Raw genomic sequence first — 17,727 nt, forward strand, 5'->3', positions numbered from 1 at the left:
GCTAAAAATATGGTTGAACCAGTTTTCATAACTAGCCTATCTGTAGTTTTCCTATCTCTAAAAATTATCCTACCATATGGCCACAAGGCCACGTAATTTTAACTTTGACCTTAATAAGGAAAGTAGGAACCGAGGCAGCCTCAGTACCCCTTCCAAACAATTATTCTGATTCTCTAAGAAACTGAATGCACCCACCGTTGCTCTTTGAGTAAGTGTGGCTGCAAATGAGGTATGGTGGCAGTCAGCTGTGTGGAATGTCCTCTGTACCTTGTAGAGAGCCAGCCTGCCCTGTGGAAGGACTGGCCCCATACAACAATAGTCACATGGGCCCGGACATTCAGAGAGGGAACAAAATCAATCATTTGACTTTGCCCTTCTCATTTTCCCTGGGGTGTGAAGTGTGCTTTAAAGTGATGATGACCAAAGGGAAGTATGAAATAAATGTGGCATCAGTTACGAGCCTCTTCCTCGAGACCTATATTGTTTGGTCTCCTGAGGTGCAGGTGCATGGCGCCAGTGGACATGTGAAAGCCCAGCAGAAGATGGAGAGAAGCCCATGGTACTCCAGGCCCTACACTGAGCACCACCCAGGAGCCACCGGCAGCTGGAGAAGGTGCAAGGAAGCACTCCCAGGACAAGATAAGCAGGGCCTCCCACAAGTCTGATGGGAAAGTAGGACGGCACAGACAAACCCTGCAGAGCTCAGATCCCAAGTCCTGCTGAACAGAAGGTTTGGGTCCGACCCTCAGTCTGAAGCCAAAGCACCAAAAGAGCCCACGTCCTGCTCAAGTACAGACAAGATGTACCCACCCTCCCACACCATGACCTGTCAAAAGAAGAAGATGGCCGGTTCTGGGCATGAGCACTATTTTCCTTAGCCTCTAGCGTTCTTCTACACATGATATCCAGTATCAATCATAAGGCACATGAAGCTGTAGGAAAATGGGACCCATCATCGAAAGAGGAAATAATGAACTGAACCAAACTCAGAGATGACCCAGATGTCAGAATTATCAGAGACTTTAGATAATTATGATAAAGAGGTTTAGAGGATCCACAGGAAAAGGTGGACAACATGTGTAAATGATGGGGAATTTCAGCAGAGAAATGGAAACTCTAAAAAATGTCAAATGTAAAAAAAGAATCAGGAGTTAAAGTGGAAGTTCATGACTCTTCCCAAACTGCCCCCTGGGCTATCCCCAGAAAAGTCCTCATTTTACCCACCAGAAGACTGAGGCAATCAGGTACCACTGTGCCGTGAAACTTCTCACAGGAATAAAAACCACTGAGGAGCTAGGATTCCCGTCAGCACCACTGCCCCCCAGCTGCTTGAGGCACCTGGTGACTCAGAGAGACTCAAACAATTACAGTCTCTGGAGCTGGACTATCTAGTCCAGAGGTCAGCAAACTACAGCTCACCCATCAAATCCAACCTACAGCCGCTTTCCGTATGACCTCTGAGGAAGAATGTGTTTTTACATTTTTTAGAGCTGTAAAAACAACAACAACAAAGAATGTGTGACAGAGACCAAATGTGGCCCTGCAAAGTCTAAAATATTTACTATATGGCTCTTTACAGAGAAAGTTTGTCAACCCCTGATCTAATCTTGAAAAGAAAAAAGATAATAAAACAGCAATATTTAGGGAAGTAAAGAAAGGGGCTATGGATGGCAGACTCGTTTTGTTTTTTTTTTCAGATTATGGATTTTACCAGCCATCTAGGTGCTGAAAAATCCATCTCCAAAGGAATTCAAGATCTCTGTAGCTCAAATTGGAGGAGGCATAAGGACAAGGCCACTAGAGTCCCTAGGCTACTAATGTTCTGAAACAAACAGCCATGCCAAACAGCTGCCCCCAGGTGTCAGGCCTCCTCAGCTGCGTGTCAAGTAGAGAACTTCCTGACCCCCGGCCTGAGCCACCAGGCCCAGCCACTGCCTTCTTCCATGCAAGTTAAACCCCAAGTGTGTAAGTCTCTGACTAGGAGTCATGTAAACTAGCTGACTCCAAGACGTCATCATAGTGAAAGGCTGTTTTGTTTTGTTTTGCTTTGTTTTATCATTTGAAAAGGTCAGACCTATGAACTGCTATCCAGGGAAGGCTGACCTGGGTACATGCTTCCACCTATTCGCAACGAGACACAGTGAGGAGGCTTCCAGGAGCCAAACAAGGACTGCTGTACAGAAGTCTCCAGGGCGCCTGGGTGGCTCAGTCTGTTAAGCATCTGACTTCGGCTCAGGTTGTGATCTCAGGGTCCTGGGATCGAGCCCCAAGTCGGGCTCTGTGCTCAGCAGGGAGCCTGCTGCTCCCTCTGCCTCTGCTTGTGCTCACTCACTCTCTCTCTCCATATCTCTCTCTCTCAAATAAATAAATAAAATCTTAAAAAAAAAAAAAGTCTCCGAAGCAGGAGGCACTGCCCCACACCCCTCAGCCACTGGAGCTCTAGCTAGCCATGATTCCCTAACCATCCATGCACATCTATAATTTACTGAGTGCTACTGAGAAGACCACAGTTCCTCTCCTTGAGGAGCTTATAATCTGAGGAATGAGACTTACGAAGATGTAGGAGGGGAGAACTAGGAAGAAAGGCTATAGCTGTAACCTATCTCACTCAGGATTTCAGAAAATTACAACTCAAAAACTTCTGAATCCATCATTTTCCTTAAATCCTGATTGCAGACTTCATAGAGCTAAGGTGGCAGCTTCTTCCAGCATCAGAACAATGAAAAGAAAGCGCAGTAGATCAAACCTCCCCTGCAGACTGGAGAGCGGAGCAGGACAGCCACGCTTCTTGTGCAAGTCCTTAGGTCAGGCAGGCACACCCAGGTGGAGAAGCACTTGAATATGACGTCTGGCCAGTGGCAGGATTTGGTCCCCACTTCTTCATCTGCCATTTTAGACCTTTCCCTGTGGCCCCGGTTCAGTAGAAGAAAAGCTCTCTCTTCTTGTGCATCTCTTTTGAGGCATAAGAAAACCCTCCCCCAAAGGTCACCATCAGACCTGCAGAATTTCATCCCAGGCCCACACCTGCCTGCCACACCCCATGCCCCTAGACCGCAGCCAAGCGGCTTGTCCCCACCCGCCCTCGGCCTCTGCTCAGGCTTCATCCTTCATCCTTCAGCCTTCTCCACCTGGAGAGCCTCTCCTCAGTCTTCAAGATCCAGCCCACGGGTCACCTCCCCTCAGAAGATTTTCCCACCCTGCCAGGAAGAGTCTGTTGTCACCACCTCCTTCCTCCTCTAGTGCCTTCCTATCCCTTTGGTCTGAGGCCGTGACACTGTCCAGTCACTTCTGAGAATACTTACCTCCCCTAATGAACAGAGCTTTTCAAGAACAGAAGCTGTTTCTCATTTGTTTCCACTAAATCAAGAAACGAACCCAGTACCTAACATAACAGGCATGTAGAGAATATATAGAAAAAATAATAAAATAATTGCTCACCAAAAAAGAAATAAAATGAAAGTTTTTGCTTTCCATCAGGTGTACTCCAATCTCATACCTAATGTGTCAGGAATCCCAACAGGCAAGGTCATAAATCTCATTCTCCCCTAAAGTAAAGTTCTGCCCATCAGAAGACTCAGCCCCAGAAACCGCTCTGTTCTTATTTCTCTCTAGAACATTTGGGACTCCAAACTTCCTGCCCCAACTCAGAGGAAAGCATACCTTACTAACATAGGCTCCACTGAAACACAGGGCCTTCACCCCAATTATATCTGGGGCTCTACAGTCTGCAAGTAATAGGGAACACACATAACATACTCAAAAACAGTCCACTACTACACTAGATCGGAAATGGAAACACTTTTGTCATCAGGAGTAGGTTACAAAAATTATTACCTTTCCTTGTCATTAGCTTTATTAACTTTTCCCAATAATGAGCTGAAACATTCCCTCACGTAGAAGAGGATTAAAAAATCAATATTGTCAAAGAGAGGGCAGAAAAGCACTTTAAATGTCAAACTGCACTCAGCACACTCGGGAAAAAGTCCTCCAGACAAGGCTACAGGTGCAAGGGTGCAGGGCTTGAGGACACTGGCCAGACAGAGGCGGCCCCAAGAAGAAGCGGGCAGTCAGCTCATACAGCGAGAGACCAAGCCACGTCCACCTCGGGGTCCAACCTGGCCCCAAGGCCAGGAGAACATGCTGTGATCCAAACACTAGGGCCTTAAGTGCCCTGCCCAGCAGGCTCCTTCAATCTGTACATATGGAACGCTCGGATGAGGAAAGAAAATTCCCTATGCTTCTGTTAGGTCCTTCCTCCGTCTTTTTCCTTTTATTTAAATCCTCCAAAGCACAAATACAGTTTTGAAATGATCTCCACTAAAAGGCCCTGCCAGCCACAACAACCCAAGTGGCGGGGTGGCTATGGTATCACTCAGCATCCTCAGCATCTAGGTGAGTGCCTCACGCCCCTGCTGACTTACAGAAAGGGCCTGGAATTGGCTTCCCTTCTCTGTTTGCATTGACTGGCTGAAGCCTTCAAAACCAGGCTCATGTGTCTCTTTGCATCTGTTACAGCACCAAATAACAGAAACCAACTCCAGCTAACGCAAGCAAAGGAGAGCTGACTGCGGGTCATCAGCAGACGATTCAGTCCTCAAGAAGGCAGAGGACCAGATGGAAACCGACGGGTACCGTGGAGGTGTGGGAGACAGCAAGACAGCCTCACCGCATGAAGATCCTGATGAGCAGGCCTGGGCTACAGTCCTACCCTGGCCTCTTCACTCACTCAGAACGAAAGTCCCCAGAGAGAGGGTTTGACTGGCTGCCCTCTGGGTGTGGCTACACCATGGCAGGGGGAGAGAAGAGATCTGGCTTCCATAAAAGAAGCTGGGCACTGGGATTGCAATCCCACCAAGACAACACGCAACAGGAGCCAGGTAAATTCCCAAAAGGAAACAGGACACCAACTGCGTGGAGAGATGGATGTTGAACAGTCAAAAAAATGGGAACACCCAGAAAAGTAGTCAATAAACATTTTCAAAATGAAGGAAGTCACTTGCTTCACTATTCCCTAAGAACTCAGGTTCAGAAGAGCATTATCCATCCAGAAATTTGGGGAGGGGGGATCAAATAAAGATTTATTTTCTTTATTCTAAAGTTGCCCTTTGTTAAAAAAGAAAACCCACACAGCTGTAGTGAAGGTCATTTAAGTCCCTTCCCGATAGTAAAGGTTCTCCTCCAAGGACAGTCTTGAGGAAGCAGGACCCAGCCTTCTTCACAGGTGGAAGAAGGGAAGCTGTGAATTTTCTTTCATTGTTATTAACACGTTCCAGGTGAGAAGGAAGAAACACCACACCTGTAGGCTGCACTCTTCCATGCTAGGTGACTGTCCCAGGTGGCCAGCTGGGTTTGCTCATGCCATATTGGTTAACCCTTCACCTCCAGAACCAGAGTCCTTTCCACTTGGTTGTCAGGCTCCCTGAAAAGGGGTGACAACAACCTGCCCTGCAGAGACTAATTGCCAGAGCCCCTAAAACCACATCCTCACCCCAGTTTCTCTCTGTACCAACTGACTCTTCACCAGGATGCCACAGGATTCTAAAAACACCAGTCAGATCGCATCATCGCCATCCTCATGGTCTCCAGGGACTCTTCCGAGGTTTCAGTCACGGAGGGCTATCTTGTGGGTCAAGTCTGCAAGGTGCCCAAGGCCTTCTATAAAGTGGCTTCACGCCTCACTAACCTCTCTCACTGTGTCCTGTCACCTCCTCCATACCCACCCATCTCCCCGCAGCTGCTCCCTCAGCCTGGGGGCCCCAGCCATATTGCTCAAGGCTGAGGTCAAAGCCATGTCTTCCACCAGCAGTTAACACCACTGCCTTTGCATTCCCAAGCATATCATCTTTACCTCCACCTCACGCTTACTGAAACCGATGTGGCCTTTTTCTAAGTTTTTGGTTTAAGTCTGTCTTCCCCAAGGGTGACAAGGATGTATTGTTCATATTTCCCAGAGGGCCTAGTTCAACTAGCAGCTGTTATGTACCCAGGGCAGCTTTCAACATCTGTGCAGAGGCCTTCCTCCCAGCCACCACCCAGGGCACAGTCCCAAATGGTAATCTCACCTCGTCTGCAACTTCCTTCTGTGCAGCACAGGGTATACCAGGCCACCCACCTAAGGCAGGGCGAGGCTGCTGCTCGTCTCCTGACCCATGGCCTCTGAAGCAGATGACATTAGAGGCTGCTACAGCCATTCTTCCCTCCCCCACCCCGCCCCCATTCCTTGCTGTGATATCATGATTTAAATAAGAACTAAATATTTAGTCTTTACTGTTAAGAGTTCCTAAAACCTGGGGCACCTGGGTGGCTCAGTGGTTAAGCGTCTGCCTTCGGCTCAGGTCATGATCCCAGAGTCCTGGGATTGAGCCCCGCATCGGGCTCCCTGCTCAGCAGGAGGCCTGCTTCTCCCTCTCCCACTCCCCCTGCTTGTGTTCCCTCTCTCGCTGTGTCTCTCTCTGTCAAATAAATAAAATCTTTAAAAAAAAAAAAAAAAAGAGCTCCTAAAACCCTTGGAATTTCCTAAGTGATGAGAGGGATAAAGGTATCTTTCTTTATGGTAATGAGATGACTTTTGGACTGCATGGAAGGATGAGGACTGGTTACCAGTGGAGCCAATCACTGGTTGAAGGGTTGGAACTTGCAGTCCTACCCCTGAGCTCCACGGAGGAGAGAGGGGGGCTGAAGGTTGAGTTCAATCACTAGTAGTCAATGACTGAATCAGTCATGCCTAGGTAATGAAGCCTCACCCCAGTTTCACCCCAAAACAACTGGATCTGAAGAGCTTCCAGGTAGGCGAGCACAGAGAGGCTCTGGGGGAGTGGCGCGTTGGCATAGGACATGGGAGCTCTGCACCCTTTCCCCACATACCTTGCCCTATGGATCTCTCCCATCTGGCTGTTTCTGAGTTAAATCCTTTCATAATCCTTTTAGTAAGTTAAACATTTCTCTGAGCTCTGTGAGTCACTCTAGCAAATCAGTCAAACGAGGGGATCATGGGAACCTCTGATTCACAGCCAGTCAACCAGAAGCACAGGTGACAACCTGGCCTTGAGTGGTATCTGAAGTGTGGGGAGGGGGCAGTCTTGTGCCCTGAGCCCTTACCCTGTGGAGTCTCAGGAGGGAGTTGAATTGGAGGACACCCAGCTGGTGTCAGAGAATTTCGTGGCTGTGTGGGGGTTTTCCCACATGGAAATGGAATTGGGAGAATTATTACTATAAGTCCAACTTCTATCTGGATGTCCACCCCCTCTCCAGTGGGACTAGAAAAGAGCCCCTGCTCCAGTCAGTGGAGCCCTCCCTGTTCCCTCTGCAGAGGACTGGCTGAGCCATGGGCCCCCAGTGCAGTTCAGGCCAGTGCCATGTCAGAGGCCTTCTGCTGGGGACTTCCGGGAAAGTTTTCTCTTCTTCTGCTAGGTGTGTCCCCATCTGCATAAGACCTGGCGGAGTGCAGGGGCAGCTGTCATTAACCTGTGGGAATGTCTAGCCTGAGGACACCCTGGCACACTGAAGATGGCAGAGCAGAAGGAGAATGGGGATCATGACGCCAGTGAGCTGCTGAATTAGTCAAGCCTGGGGCATTTCTAGACTTCTGGGATTACGACATAAAGCCTTCACTCACAGCAGAAAGAATCCTAACTAATAGTCTCCCATCAATTAAATGCATTAATAACAGTAACAGCGATAACAGTGCGTTTTTATAATCTGCCAGGCACATGCTAAGCCTGGGACAGTTATTATCTCACCTAATCCCTTGGGCAATCCTATGTGCAAACATCATGATCCTCAACCAAGGCTCACAGACACTGGAGGACGGGCCCGAGGTAGTAAGCAGGGAGCTAGGATTTGTACCCAGGCTGCCTACCTTTAAAAAATTGTGTTCTCCAGGGTGCCTGGGTGGCTCAGTTGGTTAGGCGACTGCCTTCGGCTCAGGTCATGATCCTGAAGTCCTGGGATCGAGTCCCGCATCAGGCTCCCTGCTCGGCAGGGAGTCTGCTTCTCCCTCTGACCCTCCCCCTCCCTCATGTGCTCTCTCTCTCTCATTCTCTCTCTCAAATAAATAAATAAAATTAAAAAAAAAAAAAAATTGTGTTCTCCATCTCATTATTGCATGCCCTCAAGCCCCTAGTACTCTCCCTTCAGACCCTCCTGGTACATATACCACTTAAAACTGACTTTTCAGAGAGAGGGACCAGACTGCTGAATGATCCAGCCCTCACCATATAACCTAGCACTCTAGAAACTGAAAATACAGGCCAGAGGTAGCAAAGCAAGTCAGTGGTAGAGTTAGGGCTATAAGAAATCAAGCCCCTGGTCCCCCAGAAAGACACCCTTTCCACAAAGGTGGAGCCAGGCCCCAGGGCTTCAGACAGATCAGGCTCCAGGGCCTAACCTCTGCCTCCCAAAGCTGCTAGAGCACAAAAGGCCAGCTCAGGAAGATCTGTACTCACCAGCTGGGTTGACTTCTGCTTCTCCTGGTCAACACTGCCCTCCCCCTGCTGCAGGGATGCACTCCTGTGCTTTGTGGCTGCCTCTCTTTCCCTCGTCACCACCTGGAATAGCTCATCCTGGACCTTGGCCTGCTCCTGTTTATACCTGTGCCAGAAGAGAGATGGAGGGAAGCAGATGCAGATGGCCTGACTGGCAGAAGGTAGCCAAGAAAAGGTTTGCGTACTCACTTCAGCTGGCAGGGGATGGGGACCTGTGGGCCAGGGGATCTCTGAGGCCAGCGGGAAAGGCTCAGGCATCAGTGATAGTCCCCAAGGCAAGGGGATACAGTGATACGCTCTCAGCTGGGACAATACAGATTAGGAACAGAAGGAGACCTGACCACCAGATGAGGAATCAGACAGCCATAGGCCAAATGAGAGATTCTCGGGGCACAGGTTCAATCCCGGGCTAGCCCCTGGTACACAGTGGGCAGGCAGGGTGGGAAACCCCACAGCCTTCTGCCTCCACTTGAAAGCCTGAACAGTTTAGATGGCAGCAGTCTTTTGTTTAGAATATTTAACTCTTCAACCTGAATGTATTCCTACCCTCTGACCTATTTCTGGGCATTCTGCCTAGTAAAATAATCCTTAAGACAGAAAAAGGTTATTAGTACCAAGATGCTCTTACAAGACTTATTTATTATAGTGCGGAAAAATGCAAACAACTTAAATGTCCAACATCAAGGTCAAGTTAAAGAACATATGGTACAACTGTGCAATGGTATGTCATCATTAGACCAATATATTCTTAGATTTGTCAATGCCTGAATCTAAAAATTGAGGACCGGGGCGCCTGGGTGGCTCAGGTCATGATCCCACAGTCCTGGGATCGAGCCCCACATCGGGCTCCCTGCTCAGCGGGAAGCCTGCTTCTTCTTCTCCCACTCCCCCTGCTTATGTTCCCTCTTTCACTGTGTCTCTCTCTGTCAAATAAATAAATAAAATCTTTAAAAAAAAAAATAAAATAAAATAAAAATTGAGGACCAATAAATAACACTTTTAGAAATAAAAATGTTCATAAAGCAGGTGCAACAAATGGAAAATAATTGTAAAACTATGTAAACATAACAAGATATAAAATTATATGTAACTTTGAAAAAAATAATCCTCAACTAGGGGAAAGAAGACATTTGAAAGAAACACTCCAAAATATTAACAGGAGTTATTCTGAATCTATGGGTGATTTTTTCATTTTATATATTTCCCAAGTCTTTCATTAGCATGTGTTAGTTGAACATTTTAAAAATATTTAGAAGTTCAAAAAAAAAAAAAGGTTCAGGTTAGTTATTCTTGGAGAGGCCTCCTAGGATCAGAGAGGGGAAATTCTTAGAATGTGGGCTCCAATCCATGACTATGGAACACACCCGGCTCGGCTGACCTAATTGAGGAAGCCACTCAACCGTGGCTGAACTGAGCCCCCTAAGCTACCACACTGAGTCCTCTGTTACAGAGGCCAGGGTCCTAAAGGGTAGAGAGGAAGTCAGTCAATGACAACTACAATTAACATTCACTGAGAACTCTCCCGGGTGCTGGGCTTAAGTGCTTCCTATGCATTAACATATTTAATCAGGACAATACCCCCATCAAAGAGGTACTCCAGCTATGCCCTTCTCAGAGGCCTACAGAAATGCAGCGATGTTCCAGAGTCACATAACTAGTGCGGGCACAATCAGGAAGCACACTGCATTCTGAGGGCCTCTGTGCCTCAGGGGACGGGACAGAGGTCCCTGTTCAGAGGTGTCGCCAGCTCTCTGTGAGTGTGGCCTGTGCCAACGGGAAGTTGCCAACACTCTGGAGCCAGTCCATGTAGGCAACTCGTTAGAATTGTGAGGGCTCTTTCTCTTCTCCATATCTCTAAAAATATGCCAGCATGCATACACACAAAAGGTCCAGCCATTCAGCTACTTAGTCCTAGCTTTTTAAAGTGAATTTTTGGTGGGATGGGGTAACTGGGTGATGAGCATTAAAGAGGGCACGTGATGTAATGAGCACTGGGTGTTGTATGCAATGATGAATCACTAAACTCTACCTCTGAAACTAATAATACACTCTATGTTAATTAACTGAATTTAGATAAAATAAAATGTTTAAAAAGTAAAAAAAAATTTAAAAATAAAGTGAATTTTTAAGAACATCAGCAGTCAACCCTCCCAAGCCACTTCTGGTGTTTCTTCATTTTTAAACTAGGACCAGTGCCACCTAAACTATAGGATTCCTGTGCAATCTCAGTAAGACAAAATATGTGAGACAAACCCTTGGGCCTTCAGGCAAGGAGGAGGTACCTGGTGAGGAGAGAGCGTTTGGTCAGAGCACAGGGCCAGGGGTGAATGGATACTTGGGCTTACCTCTTGAGGAAATCCTCCTCCATCTTGGAAGACTGCCGGCCACCACCATACTCAGACCTGGGCAGTTTGGAGTCTGCAAAGGGACGAGAAGAAAAGGCCAGTCAGCAGCAGCCTAAGATCCACAAAGGCATGGCAGTCATCCGGGAAAGGGCTCAGGAGTGCACCCCCCTGGATGGATGTGCCCCAAGGACAGACACAGAACACATCGTTGATCCAGCCAGTCTGGAGAGGCACAGCCCGAAGCCCCGTCTGCTCCCTCATTCTGCACCAGGAGTGCTTACTGTGTGGGGCAGGCAGCAGGCACAGCCACTTACTTGAGTGCAGTGTTCCCTATCCATCACTCCTCACTCTACAGCTACTTGGATTCTAGGTCATCTCCCAAACACAGGCCCGGAAGGGCTGCAGGAACCCACTGCTCTGCTTCATGCTCAAAGGACAGCCTCCAAGGTCTCTGTTTTGGCAGTGGGAGCTCCTTAAATGTTTCCCTTAGGAGCCCATTCTACAGATTTCTAACCCTGAATGTGGCAAACGCCTCAAATTAATGACATTTTATCTATCACTTGACCTTCAGCACCTCTAATCTTAATGGGCTCTTTAGTTGTTACAGGGCTACCTTTTGATGGCCATTAACTTGGAGATTCCCGAGCAAACGCAGTCTACTTGTCTCTCCACCACCTGGGTGACACTGAAGGTTTTGCTACTCCCCTCTCCTCCACAGCCTTCACCCTTCCCGAACCATCTTTCAGCCAAAGCTCAACACTTTTCTGTGGCCTTGGCCAAATGTCCTCCCCCTCCATCACAGGTTTCTAAAGCAGCAGCATCTAGGACTGCACAAAAATACTGTAGAAGAACCCGGCTTTGTGAGACAACATGTGAGGATTTGCTATTCCACTGCCAAGACCTTTTAAAGCATGTTGTACTCAGAGGCTCCAGCACTCAACCCTTCAGGGAGGCACTTCCAAAAGTAATCATCCTACGTTTCACACTTTCAGACTACCTCTCACAGAAGGATGGGCACAGCGGTGCCACCTGGTGAGGTGGGCACACCTAAGTGCTCCTGGGTAGCATGCCACGTTCTCAAATGGGAATAAAAAACAGTAAACCACTGCCCAGTTTTTACTCTGACATAATGCCCTCTGTTCTTACTTGTTTACTTACAACAGCTTTATTGAGATATAATTTACCATATTTACTTTTGCTTTTCATACAACTTCTTTTTTCATAACTAGGAAAATAATGTATCTACCTGTGGCAGAGAATGTGGCACTAATCCACACTCCCACCTTGTGTGTAAGAGCCTGCCCACTTCCCTGCCCCTCGGGAGCACTCATTAATGTGTGTCCTTCACTATTAGCAAAGTGGAGAATCTCATCAAATGTTTACAACCATTTGTACACATTTTCTACTGAGTTGTCAAAGAGCTCTAAGAACTCTCTATGTTAGGACTGTTAATACTCTGTCATGTTACATTTCCCTAGTTTATCATTCATTCTTCATTTATTTTTTTCTGAATTGTCTAATTCCTTAGAGTTACATTTCCCACTTTTCTTCTTAATTTAGGGTTTCTTGATGGAGCTGATGGAGTGCTTAGAAGGTCTACTTATTGTACTTATATGTACTATCATTGTACTCTTATGGCTTCAATTCATATATTTAAATCTTTTCTTTCCTCTGACATTTATTTTGAGGTATGGTATGACATAAGGGTTTAATTTTAACTTCTTTTTCTAATCTTGTTCCACCACTAAAATGAAAGCAAACACTGATTTTAAAAGTAAAAATATCTTAAAATTAGTCAACTTCAAGATAGCCCATTTATGCTGACCATTCTTCAGCATTCAGAAACTCAAACTCACAATCATTTAAACAGCAAAATACTTTGTTATAACTAAAACCAAATGACAAATGAACCACCATTCTTGCTCCTTAAACTGCTGAAACTTACCAAAACTGAGACCAGTGCTTCTTTCATCTTCCGAAGCTGAAGCTGACGTGTGCATGTTAGATTTTGGCCTTCTTTGCTTACTTCATCGCTTTCTCCCTCTCACCAGTTAATACAGTTTATTCAAGTGTACTGGGTTAAGTTAGAGCCCTCTTCAACCTCCCACCCCCCACCACTCCTGTCAGTTGCTAGAGATATCGTGGGGAGCCACCCCATTTTTAAAGGACAAGAGCATCTTGTGAGAGTTTCAAGAATCTCATCTGCCCCCTCACTGAGAGATATTCAAAAAGATCTCAGGATGGGTCCAAACCCGGTACCAATTTGCTCTAATGCTCGGGAAGCCCTGAGGCAGACAATACAGAAAGGTAAGCTGGTAGCAGCCCTGGCTAGAGCCCCCAGCCGTTAAGGATGCAGGCAGAGCTCTCTTGCCTCTGTGCAGAGGTCTGTAACCTGGCCCCTGAGCACTGCCCCAAGTGCTCCCCTTTCCTTGTACTTTGTACTCCAGAGACAGCAAATCACTTCCAGGGCCCCACACAGGCCAGGCTGCGCCACACCTCTGGGACTATACTTACGCTGTTTACCATGCCTGAATGCCCATCTACCATTGCTCTATCTTTCAGAATCCAGTTTAAACATCATCTCGCCTTGAAGCTCCTCCCTAAAATAACGAGTCACTCCTCTGTGCTACCCTAGCCATGGGCATGCTTCTAGTGTTGCCTCATCACAATACACGTAACCTACAGGGTTGTACATCTGGCTCCTTAACTAGAGCCGTGTGTGCCACCAGGGGGGGCATCCCTGTCTATACATCGCCGTGCACCAGCACGAGTTACTTGTCCTGATCCCTGGCCAGTGGTCAGTAAACACTGAGTGCAGGGGATATCTTCTACAGTTTTACAACCTAATAAGGAAGACTGGCAGAAAAGACAGTTGCAGGTGATAGATAAGACCCAGATTCTCATAAAGAGGTATTTATTGAATAGAGTAGCAGCTGCCCCAAAGACTGTCCAAATTTATTTGTAATATCTTAATATTTCTGTACCTTATATCCCTTTTTAAATTGTTTCATTCCTTTGTGTTTGCTTAAAGTCATTGTTTGGAGAAAAGCACAAATTTCTTAATTTGTCATGGACCCCACAGAGGAGGGAACAAATGAGCTCTGAGCCCGGTGTGGGCATGGGAAGAGGAATCCCTGAAAGGTACGGGGTGGCAGGTCTTGCTAGAAGCCCAGGGCGAACCGTCCCAGGAGCCAGATCAGGACCACTTGACATGAGTGCTTGGTTCTAGGTACTGAGGTCAACGGTCAAGTCATCAACTCAATTCCCTTAAGCTGGCCCAATTCACATAAATCCCTATCACTCTTTGAACCATACTGAACAGTAATGACAATGCGTCTCTTAGGGATCCTTAACAGCAACTTCTTCCCTGAGTTACCAAGCCCTTTCGCCTCATTTGTTACATATGGAGAAACTGAAACAGTGAGGGAAACCAGTCTAGCCCCAGTCACAGGCACTCTGACTAAATGTGCTGCTTTCATCAGAGCAGACAGCATCTGTCATGCATGAAAGCCACACTCTCCTGAAAAGCAGTTATCAGAAAGGAGTTGCTTACATCACCCAGAAACAAACAGGAGCCACATTAGCTGTCAAATCTGTTCTGACAGGAAGGCTGTTTGTCATTCCTTTCACACCCCACTCCCGCCCTCCACAGAATCCCTGCAAACCGCCATACCTTTCTCTGGGCCTTTAGAGGTGCCAAATGTCGAAGGTGGAGGGGCAGGAGGGGAAGCAGGCTGGCCTGCTTGGCAAGACTGGCTGGAATCCTTCATGCGGTTAACCACATTTTCAGACAGCTAAGGGAAGAATTGAGGGATGGGAAGAGAGGGAGAGGGAAAAAGTTATATCACAGAAACCTCTACAAATGAAGATGCCCCTTTATCCATGCCCCCGGATGACTGAGCACACCACTTCCTCCAGACCAACTTCAATAATATAATTCTATTCAAAAACTTCTCAAGGTGGCCCAACGCCTAGCAGATTAGTGCCAAAGACCTGTCTGGATTCCAGGCTGACCACAGCAGGTCCCCTGTCGGCTCTCCAGCAGTTTCCTACTGCTCCCCACACACACCCTGCACTCCATGGAATCACTTTCCTCACCTCCTCTGCATCCATTACCCTGCTCCTTGGCCGAGAACCACCAGCAGCCGTCCAGCCCCAGGATATCTCCACCAGTCCAAAGCTTCCCCTTCCTTTGAGGGCATCTCAGTGTCCCTCGTCCATGGGACCTTCCCTGACAGCACCCAAGGCAAGCATCAATCCTCCCCTTCCTTTTCACTCCCATCATAACACATGTGTGCTCTTAGGGAAGTACCATATGTCCTACCTGCCTCATCCTAAAGATCTGCAAACACCTCAAAGGCTGGGGTGACCTTCCACTCCTCTCTGTATAACCCCTGCACCACACACAGAGTAGACATCATAACACTGCTTGACTCATTCCACCACAGTTCCCCCTAATGAAGACTGGATAACCAACATTTTCATTCATTTCAGGGGAAGTGAAATAGGCATGAGGGTGTCATAAAACAGCTTACTGAAATGAAATGGCAAGCTAGGGATAAATCCAGAGTAAAAACCCTTAAGAGTTCACTTCAGTAAATATTTATTAAGTACCTAGTAAGTGCAAGGCATCATAAAGCACAGTTGAGGGGAAAACGTTAAAAATGACTTTAAGACAAAAGCCATGATCAGCAACTCCACTTCCAGGTACCCAGCCGAGAAAAGTGCTCCCACATGTACACAGCAGAAATGGAATAGGGAAAAAAAGGAAAAACATAAATAAGGAACTGGTTGAAGAAATGATGGTGTATACTGTCTATGAAATATGATGGAGACATTAAGAAAGAATGAGGTAAAACATGTACAACTGACATGGAAGGGTGTATGGGATAGCCTCCTGATGTTTAAAGTCATAGAACCCTTTGTATAGCCCAATTTTGTAAAAAGAGATATGCAATTGTAGAAATGCAGACATACAGATATAAATATGTCAGTAAGCGCAAGTATACATTCACAAATGTGGCCGTGCATTTGAATTTTCACATATATGCATATACACAAATACACATATCTGGTCAGAAGTGAACATCTATAAAGCTACAGAGGAAACACGATGGTTATGTCCTGCAAGTGGGGTCCAGGGGCAGCTGGGGCAGGACTTTCACTTTGGGCATTTCTGTGTTGTAACTGTTTACCGTGAACATTTTTTAGCAACAAAAGATTATAATAATAACAACTGAGTCCCTCTAGTATTTCAAATAAATACAAATCAAATAGCTAATTAATGATATAGGACAAGAGAAGACCAAGCATATGCAGCAGTGGAAGAGAATCGGGAATCCAGAAATAAGCCTATATATCTACATTCAATTGCTTGACAAGGAGCCAAGACAATTTAATGGGGGAAAGAACCCTCATTTATTCTCTTCAACAAATGATGTTGGTACAGCTGGATTTCGATATGCAAAAGAAGGAAGTTGAACAGCTACCTCACACTATACAAAATAACCCAAAATGGATCAGAGACCTAAATGTAGGAGCTAAAACAATATAAGGGTAAATAAAAGAAAATATAGAGGTAAGTGTTTATGACCTCAGCTTTAGCAATGGATTTGTAGATATGACACCAAAAGCACAAGCAACCAAAGAAAATTAGATATTTTGGACTTCCATCAAAAGTAAAAAGTTTTGGGTGCCTGAGTGGCTCAGTCGTTAAGCGTCTGCCTTTGGCTCAGGTCACGATTCCAGGGTCCTGGGATCGAGTCCCGCATCGGGCTTCATGCTCAGCAGGGAGCCTGCTTCTCCCTCTCCCACTCCCCCTGCTTGTGTTCCTGCTCTCGCTGTGTCTCTGTCCAATAAATAAATAAAATCTTTAAAAAAATAAAAAGTAAAAAGTTTTATGTACCAAAAGACACAATAAAGCAAGTGAAAAGGCAACCTACGAAACGGAAGAAAATATTTGCAAATCATACATGTGACGAGGGATATGAAGAATTCCCACAACTCAATAATACAAAGAAAAAGACCCAATTTTAAAAATGAGCAAAAAAATATCTGAACAGATATTTCTCCAAGAAAGATATACAAATGGCCAATACGCAAATGAAAAGTTGCTCAATATCACTACTCATAAGAGAAATGCAAATTCAAACCACAATGAGATAGATAGCACTTCGTACCCACCAGGAAGGCTATAATCAAAAGTCAGATAATAACAAATGTTGGCAAGGATATGGAGAAATCAAAGCCCTCATACATTGCTGATAGCAATATAAAGTTCCACCGCCACTGTAGGAAACAGTCTGGAAGTTCCTCAAAACATTAAGCAGAGAGTTACCATTTGATCCAGCAATTCCACTCCCAGGTATCTACTCAAGAGAAATGAATATATCCACACAAAAATTTGTACATGAATGCTCTTATCAGCATTATCCATAATAGCCAAAAAGTGGGAAGAACCCAAATGTTCATCAAATGAATAGGTAAGTAAAATGTGGTCTATCTACACAACAGAACACTATTTGGCTGTAAAAAAGAAAAAAGTACTAATACATACTACCAAATGCACGAACCTGAAACCATTATGCTAAGGGAAATAAGCCAGATGCAAAAGGCAACACATTATACAATTCCACTTATTCAAAACGTCCATAATAGGCAAACTTCTAAAGACAAAAAGCAGGTTAGTGGTTGCCTTGGGCTTGGTGAAAATGTTCTAAAAATGACTGTGATGATAGTTACACGTACCTGTGAAAATTCTAAAACCCACTGACTTATATGCTTTAAATGGGTGAGTTGTATGGTATGTGAATCATATCTCAACAAAACAGCTACAAATAAAAAGAGAGAACGAAAGACAAAAATGAGCAGTCCAGACAGGATGTCACTCAGCAAAAGCA

General features: G+C 45.9%; 1 protein-coding gene across 2 annotated transcripts in view; it reads right to left on the bottom strand.

Annotated features, from left to right (window-relative positions):
• The window catches only part of CHCHD6 (coiled-coil-helix-coiled-coil-helix domain containing 6), a 239,183-nt gene that overhangs the window by 204,566 nt on the left and 16,890 nt on the right, over positions 1-17,727 (bottom strand). For both annotated transcript variants that reach the window (XM_032412070.1, XM_032412069.1), the window contains exons 2-4: positions 14,502-14,622; positions 10,829-10,901; positions 8,445-8,589 (exon numbers count right to left, since the gene is read on the bottom strand). In XM_032412070.1, the coding sequence (XP_032267961.1) occupies positions 8,445-8,589; positions 10,829-10,901; positions 14,502-14,622 (339 nt within the window). The remainder of the gene's footprint in view (positions 1-8,444; positions 8,590-10,828; positions 10,902-14,501; positions 14,623-17,727) is intronic.

The sequence above is a fragment of the Phoca vitulina genome, unplaced genomic scaffold, assembly GCF_004348235.1.
Source record: "Phoca vitulina isolate PV1807 unplaced genomic scaffold, GSC_HSeal_1.0 scaffold13, whole genome shotgun sequence".
NCBI classification, from domain to species: Eukaryota; Metazoa; Chordata; class Mammalia; order Carnivora; family Phocidae; genus Phoca; species Phoca vitulina.